The sequence below is a fragment of the Ctenopharyngodon idella genome, chromosome 12 (assembly GCF_019924925.1).
Source record: "Ctenopharyngodon idella isolate HZGC_01 chromosome 12, HZGC01, whole genome shotgun sequence".
In the NCBI taxonomy this organism is placed as follows: Eukaryota; Metazoa; Chordata; class Actinopteri; order Cypriniformes; family Xenocyprididae; genus Ctenopharyngodon; species Ctenopharyngodon idella.
This window is the reverse complement of record NC_067231.1, coordinates 1,450,541-1,459,388: the sequence shown is the minus strand read 5'-3', so window position 1 is coordinate 1,459,388 and position 8,848 is coordinate 1,450,541. Positions and strand designations below refer to the sequence as shown.

Below are 8,848 nucleotides of genomic sequence, written 5' to 3'. Positions count from 1 at the left end.
AACTAAAAGACTTTCAGATCACATGAGCCAATATTTTATTCACAATAGAACATAGATAACATATCAAATGTTTAAATTTGATGCCTGCTACAGGTCTTAAAATAGTTGGGACAGGGGCATGTTTACCATGGTGTAGCATCTCCTCATTTCAAAACAGTTTGAAGACGTCTGGGCATCGAGGTTATGAGTTTCTGGAGTTTTGGTGTTGGAATTTGGTTCCATTCTTGCCTGATAGGTTTCCAGCTGCTGAAGAGTTCATGGTCGTCTTTTGTTTAATGATGCGCCAAATGTTCTGAGGTGTAAGATCTGGACTGCAGGCAGGCCAATTCAGCACCCGGATTCTTCTACGACGAAGCCATGCTGTTGTAATAGCTGCAGTATGTGGTTTTGCATTGTCCTGCTGAAATATATAAGGCCTTCCCTGAAATAGACGTCATCTGGAAACCTTTATATACCTTTCAGCATTCATAGTGCCTTCCAAAACATGCAAGCTGCCCATACCGTATGCACTTATGCACCCCCATACCATCAGAGATGCTGGCTTTTTAACTCTACCTCCTCTTTAGCCCGGAGGACACGGCGTCCGTGATTTCCAACAGGAATGTCAAATTTGAACTCGTCCGACCATAGAACACTTTTCCACTTTGAAACAGTCCATTTTAAAAGAGCCTTGGCCCACAGGACACGACGGCGCTTCTGAACCATGTTCACATATGGCTTCCTTTTTGCATGATAGAGCTTTAGTTGGCATCTGCAGATGGCACGGCGGATTGTGTTTACCGACAGTGGTTTCTGTATTCCTGGGCCCATTTAGTAATGTCATTGACACAATCATGCCGATGAGTGATGCAGTGTCGTCTGAGGGCCCGAAGACCACGGGCATCCAATAAAAGTCTTCGGCCTTGTCCCTTACGCACAGATATTTCTCCAGTTTCTCTGAAACTTTTGATGATGTTATGCACTGTAGATGATGAGATTTGCAAAGCCTTTGCAATTTGACGTTGAGGAACATTGTTTTTAAAGTATTCCACAATCTTTTTATGCACTCTTTCACAGATTGGAGAGCCTCTGCCCATCTTTACTTCTGAGAGACTCTGCCTCTCTAAAGGCAGGAACACACCAAGCCGACGGTCGGCCGTCGGGCAGTTTTTGTTTTTTGTCGGCCGACTAAGTTTTCTTAGTGTGTTCCACACCGTCGGCTGAAGTTGGTCCTCGTAGGCTTTTTATCGGCCAGTTCGACATGTTGAAGGCATTTCATCTTACGCAAGTGCAGAACTAGTTCGTTGGCGTTGGCTTGGTGTGTTCCTGCCTTAAGACATCCCTTTTATGGCTAATCATTTTACTGACCTGATATCAATTAACTTAATTAGTTGCTAGATGTTCTCCCAGCTGAATCTTTTCAAAATTTCTTGCTTTTTCAGCCATTTGTTGCCCCCGTGCCAACTTTTTTGAGACCTGTAGCAGGCATCAAATTTGAAATGAGCTCATTTAGTGGATAAAAGTGTAAACTTTCTCTGTTTAAACATTTGATATGTTATCTATGGTCTATTGTGGATAAAATATTGGCTCATGTGATTTGAAAGTCTTTTAGTTTCCATTTTATTCAAATTTAAAAAACGTCCCAACATTTCCGGAATTCGGGTTGTAGAGGTTTAAGTTTATGAAAATGATTTATGAACATTATATTATATAAAAAAAAATTTTTTATTAAACATGTTGAACTCTAAAACTGCTAGAAAATCAAAGCCATAAATCTAAACAAGTTGTTTTCCAAATTTGAGGTTGATATCTCAAAAAATGAGCTTTCAGTAAGATTTTGTTTGGGCGCAGTACTACATTTTCCCCATTAGATGCCAGCAAAACTCCACTGGTGCACATAGTGATTACTATCAGGATATATGACTTTCAACCAGTATAGTAAAAAAAAAAAAAAAAAAAGTTTCTGTAGAGAATCACCTTTTGCACATCTCAGTAAATTTTAAAAGCAGAGTGTGATTTTCTTTTACGACTTTATGTACTTTACAGTAAAAAAAAAAAAGATTATTTGTGTTTGTCATTATGTTTCTTATGCTGTAAACACTTGTGAAATATAGTGCATTCCAGTCAAAAGTTATGTTATGACTATTTTCAGCATTTCTGAATAAAAGCAATCAAACCTTTGAAATACTGCAGAAGTATGGGAATTATAATGACAAAGGAAAGACAAAACAATAATACCTCTGTCTAATTCTTTGTTGCCTACGCGTTTTAAATTTTAAAAATATAGCTACAATTTGTATTTGTCTTAAACTAAATCCTACTAAAAAAGTGCAAACAGTGCAATATGAGAGACGAAGGCGGTGAGAAACACCTCCACGCGTGCAGCACGAGCTGTAGAGATGTGTGTTCATCGTTTCAGAATGATGCTTCTCGTTGGGCGCGTCATCATCATCATCTGTCATCATCGCTTCAGCTGCAGTGAGAAACAAGTGTATGAGCGCGAGACATCATCCTCCACTCTATCAGTCCTTCTCACGCGGAGCTTCCCAGCAGTCTTCCACTTTCATCTAGTTTGTTCAATATTAAAGGGTTTGCGAAGGATCGATTGTGAACATGGCATCAATCTGTGCGGTGGCGCACATTTTTCTCTGTCTTAACGCTGTCAAAGTTTACTCGTCAAAGCTGAACGAAGATATTCCTGCAACAGAACCGTCCTTCCACAATCCTGCTCGAGACATGATGACTGTTAATATGTACAGGGTTTATGATAAATACAGCAAGAAACATCATCATCACCAACAACAACACAACGTCAACACAATCCGAAGCTTCAGAGGAGTCTCAGGTGAGTTAAACTAACAAAAACTATATAAAACACAGCAATGCATGTTGATACAGCTGTTTTTGCGCTTCCAGAACGTTATCTATATTTTAACTTTCATGAATATTTTATCTATATTTATTAAACTACATTATACAGTATAAAATACAATGCATTACATATAAATAATTCATAAAATGCTTATTTTATGCTTTCATTATGTGTTAATTATTTTGTTGGAAAAAGCCTTGAGGAAATAAAAGAAAAAAAATGACCTACATTATATAAAAAAATTAATTACACCCACAAAATGCTGGGTTAAAAATAACCCAAGTTGGGTTAAATATGGACAAACCCAGCAGTTGGGTTAAATGTTTGTCCAACCTGTTGGGTAGTTTTATTTAACTCAACTATTGATTAAAAATGACTATATTGCTCACTTAAAATGAACCCAAAATAGTTTGGAATTAAATGAACATTTATTAAAATGTTTTATAAATGAACAATTAGTAACAAGTTTAATAAATAAGAGTTAAATAATAAACATTCATTCAATTGCTTATTAATAAATGTTCACCTTTTGATTATTATTGTTGCCTCTAGTAATTGTGTGTCTGATTTTTAATTTCCAACCTATTTGGGGTTCATTTTAAGCCAATCATATAGTCATTTTTAAACAATAGTTGAGTTAAATAAAAGTACCCTGCATGTTGGGCAAACATTTAACCCAACCGCTGGGTTTGTCCATTTTCAACCCAACCTGAGTTGTTTTTTTCAATTGTAGGCTATATATGTTAAGCATAGGTGAACATGCACAGAAAGCATTATTTCAGTGTTCAGAGCTGCTAATTTTCCACTGGAGGTGCACCATTAAAACACTGAGAGGGTATTAGTGGAAACAGAGAAAAAGAAATAAAGGAAACCTTGAGAGCGGCTCACTAAACACTACCATATGGCCAGAGACGGATTCAGGAGCCGTGTTTATCTTTTTATTAAACTACCTCGTAAACCATAGAATGTGGTCGGATATTAAACCTAGAATGTGAAAAATGTGTTGTTTATGAGGATGTTGTCTGGAAACTTTACTGGTCAATCACATGCATGCGTGAGCGTGAAACCAACGCTATATTGACAAGCTGCAGTTACTTACTTGTAATGACTTAAATGCCTCATTTCAGAGCTCTCCCATCACAAAGTTGTTTTCCACTTCAACCTGACCTCTATCCCCGACTCGGAGATGATACTGACGTCAACACTACACTTTCTTGACCAGCAAGCTCGTCAACGGCCTTGGGCCTGCCGGCGTTCCCGCGGAGCCGCGTGCCGCCTCCAGTACCTTCAGTCGCTTACCACGGCACAACTTATTATTAAGGGAACATCACCAAATGCTGCCGTCCCCTCTCAGCTGTGCAACATCACTTTGTCCCCTAACAGAAAGGGGCTTTGGCAGATTACGGACGTATCATCAGCCATCAAACAAGCCCATGTGAACGGCGAACTCTTGATTACCGCTGAGTTTGACTTCAGTCACCACAGACGTCACGATCGTTTGTCTCCTCACAGCCTGCCGTTCATTCTTGTATACGCTGATGACGTCGCCATAACAGAACCAAACAGCATTGCTATGAGTTTACAGAGATACAGTCCGTCTCCTGTGGTTGAGGAGACCAGGACCAAAGCGCCCACAGCTTCCTTAAGCTCCAGAATCAGAAGGGAAGTGGATCACTTGCAGAATAACTTCCTTCCTGACGTCCAATACAACGATCTGAAGAGCAGGGAGTTATGGGACAGTGCCTTTTTTGCAAAAAAGCCCAAGCCGCTGTCAAAAGGCGAGGAAAATCACGAGGGATCGAGAGGGTCGCAGGAGCTCACCTTTGACGAGAAGACCATGAAAAAAGCGAGACGCAAGCAGTGGAGCGAACCGCGAGCGTGTGCGCGCCGTTACCTAAGGGTGGACTTCGCCGACATCGGTTGGAGCGAATGGATATTAGCTCCGAAAGCATTTGATGCCTACTATTGTGCGGGAACCTGTGGATTCCCCATTCCAAAGGTAAGAGAATTAAAATTTATTTTGCACACTTCAGTTAGTTTTGTTTACACTCTAAAAAATGCTGGGTTGTTTCAACCCAAATTTGGGTCAAATATGGACAAACCCAGCCATATTTTACCCAAATTTGGGTTGAAACAACCCAGCATTTTTTTGAGAGTGTATAATGACCGCCTGAATATACATTATCTCGCTTATTGCACGGCAGCTCAACAAAATAAAATATACGGACATGAAATACTGATTTGAGCTGAAATCAATTTTACCACTTTCATAAGCCCTATCTTACAGTTAAAAATAGTCCATTACTAAGTTGAACACTGAATAAAAAAAATTTTAATACTTAAATATTTCCCTGTTGTGAGCTATATCCAAGAGAAATTGCTTTTCGAACAAGAACAAATGTAGGGCGGGACTTGGTTTTGTCAAATGGGAATTGATTGGATAGTTGTGGCTATTGGTGGATCTCATGTGAGTGACAGGTTGCCCCGCCCTCATCATCAGAGAAGAGGTGTCGCTACAAGAGAGAGGAGAAGTTATTTTGATTAAAGATTACGAGGCACATGAATTTTTAAAGAAAATATAGCTGCGAGCAGCAATTATCGGGGTTCAGGGCTTTAAGGCCTTTAAGCACATGCATAAAAAGGTATTATGTTTCTTTAGCAAGCCTATAACTATTCAAATAATAGATGAAAAAGACTATTTACAGCCAATACAGGCAATTTACTAAGGAAATACATGTTTTTTTAAAGCTTTTTAACAGTTATAGCACCACCTATGGTCCGATCTCCATAAATGCCTGTATGCTTGTTTAGAATCATACGTCACATGTCGCATTTTGTGTTTTCGTTTAGGATTTATAGGCTTTTGAGCACATTTTGCCTTGCCGTTTTTCTAAATGTTATAGCCATCCAAAGGGTAAACATTTTTTGATAATTATTGACCGAGAGAGTCCAGAGAATTGTACTGCAGTGGTTTTATTGAGGTTGAGCAAAATACCTAGGACTAGTTCACAAAAGTAGGTTTTTTAAACCAAATATTTAATGAACGATTTGATTGACAGTAGTGTTTCTTGAGGGAAAGTTGCCCAGAATGAGGAGTTCTACCATGTGGTATGTGCGTGTGGGAAAAATCACACGTGAAAGCACCCCCCGGTGGCCGATTTCTTTCGAATTTCTCACAGACCTCTAGGGCCGTGAGTTGAACAGGCCCGGCGAGTTTCATTCCGATCGGCCTCTGTTAACCTCGTTTGATAGCTGCTCAAACTTCATTGAGCTGCGTTTTTCAAGATACGTGAATGTCCTCAAAGGTAGTCTTGGAACCTTGGACAAAGACACCGTATGCCAATTTTCAAGTCAATCAGACTTTGTGTTGCATAGTTACAGCCATTTTTATGTTTTTTCCATGTTATAGCTCTACCAAGTGGCCAATCGCCGTGTCCTTTTTCACGGACCACAGAATGAGCTCTTACATATGAGTGCCAAGTTTGGTGAAAATATCTCATTCCGTTCACGAGTTATAGCCATTTTAGTAAAAGTGGCTCCGCCCACTTTGAAATGTGAAATGCATTTGGGAATTGTTACTTCCTTGGAAAATGACAGTAGTTTTTCTCTATCTTTTACTTCTCTTAATGCAGGTTGTTCATCCATCCAATCATGCGACCATCCAGAGTATAGTGAGAGCCGTGGGGATCGTGCCTGGAGTTCCAGAGCCGTGCTGCGTGCCTGACAAGATGAGCTCTCTGGCTGTGCTCTTTCTGGACTCCAGCAGGAACATGGTAGTGAAGGTCTATCCCAGCATGTCTGTGGAGACCTGTGCCTGTCGATAAGGATAGCAAGGCCACTAATATGCAAAACACAATGAACTCAGCTCAAGGGACTGCCGAAGCACGTCAGATGACAAAAAATGAACGTTTTATCTCTGCAAATAAGACCTCGACACCTCAAATAATATTGGATCTTTGCACACAAACATTGTATCCTCTTTCCACTCTTTCTTTTTGAATGAATTGTATATAATCCTTATTGTAACATAGTAAGCCAAACTGTTTTTGTTTTGAAACAAGTACATGGCAAATTTAAAAGAACATAGAGATTTAAATGGATTTCTGTAAATAAATCCGGAAACACTTTACACAAGGTCTCATTTTTTAATAGGCTATTAGTTTTAATGCATTAGTTCACATGAACTAACTATGAGCAATATATTTTTACAGCATTTGTCAATGTTAGTAAATAAAAATACATTTAAATAGTTCACAGTGCATGAAATAATGTTTTATTTTTTTTTAAAAATGTGTTAATAGATTTAATAATTACACTTTAAAAAACGCTGGGTTAAAAACAACCAGAGTTGGGTCGAAAATGGACAAACCCAGCGGTTTGGGTTAAATGTTTGCCCAATGTGCTGGGCAGTTTTATTTAATCCAACTATTGTTTAAAAATTACTATATGTCTGACTTAAAATGAACCCAAAATAGGTTGAAAATTAAAAATCAGACACATAATTACTAGAGGCAACAATAATCAAAAGGTGAACATTTATTAATAAGCAATTTAATAAATGTTTGTTTAATTATTAGTTATTAAACATATTAATAAATGTTCAGTTATTAAACATATTAATAAATGTTCAGTTATTAAACATATTAATAAATGTTCATTTCCAACTTATTTTGGGTTCATTTTAAGCAAGAAATACAGTCATTTTTAAACAATAGTTGAGTTAAATAAAACTACCCGGCAGGTTTAGCAAACATTTAACCCAACCGCTGGGTTAAAACAACCCAATTGCTGGGTTAAAACAACCCATTCGCTGGGTTAAAACAACCCATTCGCTGGGTTAAAACAACCCAATTGTTGGGTTAAAACAGCTCAATCGCTGGGTTAAAACAGCCCAATCGCTGGGTTAAAACAATGCAATCTCTGGGTTAAAACAACCCAATCGCTGGGTTAAAACAGCTCAATCGCTGGGTTAAAACAGCCCAATCGCTGGGTTAAAACAATGCAATCTTTGGGTTAAAACAGCTCAATCGCTGGGTTAAAACAACCCAATCGCTGGGTTAAAACAATTCATTCACTGGGTTAAAACAGCTCAATCTCTGGGTTAAAACAGCTCAATCGCTGGGTTAAAACAACCCAATCGCCGGGTTAAAACAACCCAATCGCTGGGTTTGTCTATTTTCAACCCAACTTGGGTTGTTTTTAACCCAGCATTTTTAGAGTGTACCATTGATTAAGAGATGCTGTAGAAGTATTTTCATTCGTAGTTAACTAAAGTTAATAAATGAAACCTTATTGTAAAGTGTTACGTTACCATACGTCCTTATAAACAGGGGGTCTTTGATTTGATTTGTAGGCTTGTTGGATGAAGTGTAACCTAGGATTTAAACACCTGGAATATTGCATTAAAAGAAAACTGCAGACCATTTTTGGTAATTTTTGAGGAGAAATGAAGAAAATTCAGCGTAATGCTGCCATCTAGTGCTTCGTGATTTGGCATAACATTATTTTCCCCCTACGATGAGATCAGACCCCTTAAGTTAGAACAGATGGATTGATTAGCCACAGCTATAGAAAAGACATTAGATTATGGATTTTAAAATAAAATAAATAACATCTCAGAGGTTTTGTCAAAGATTTGTGAAAGGAGAGTTTTGTATTTAATAGCAATTACTTGTCATTTGTAATTATTTATTTTTTTCAAACTGTATTGTATTGACTTTTTATGCAAAAATTTCTTAAACCAGATTCTTCAATGTTGTTCTGCTATATAAACTGGTATGTTTGATTTTTAACTGAAATCCTGAAGGATTTTTTTGTGAATAAAGACCTAATGAGTTGTATTAGGAACATAGATTGTTTGCAACAAGAGGGCAAAGGTCAACTTAGACCCATTAACCCTTGCACAGCCAGATTCCAGCTTAGTGGAATCTAAATTACAATAAAAGGAATCACTGGAATCTATAATGTTAATATTTATCATAGTGGAAGCTGATTAGT

General features: G+C 38.0%; 1 protein-coding gene across 1 annotated transcript; it reads left to right on the top strand.

Moving 5' to 3' along the window:
• Positions 1-2,343: 2,343 nt before the first annotated feature.
• On the top strand, positions 2,344-8,689 carry gdf10b (growth differentiation factor 10b). Its single transcript, XM_051914502.1, has 3 exons — positions 2,344-2,824; positions 3,979-4,850; positions 6,484-8,689. The coding sequence occupies exons 1-3, from the start codon at positions 2,593-2,595 to the stop codon at positions 6,673-6,675; spliced, it is 1,296 nt and encodes a 431-aa protein (XP_051770462.1). The 5' UTR covers positions 2,344-2,592; the 3' UTR covers positions 6,676-8,689.
• Positions 8,690-8,848: the final 159 nt, after the last annotated feature.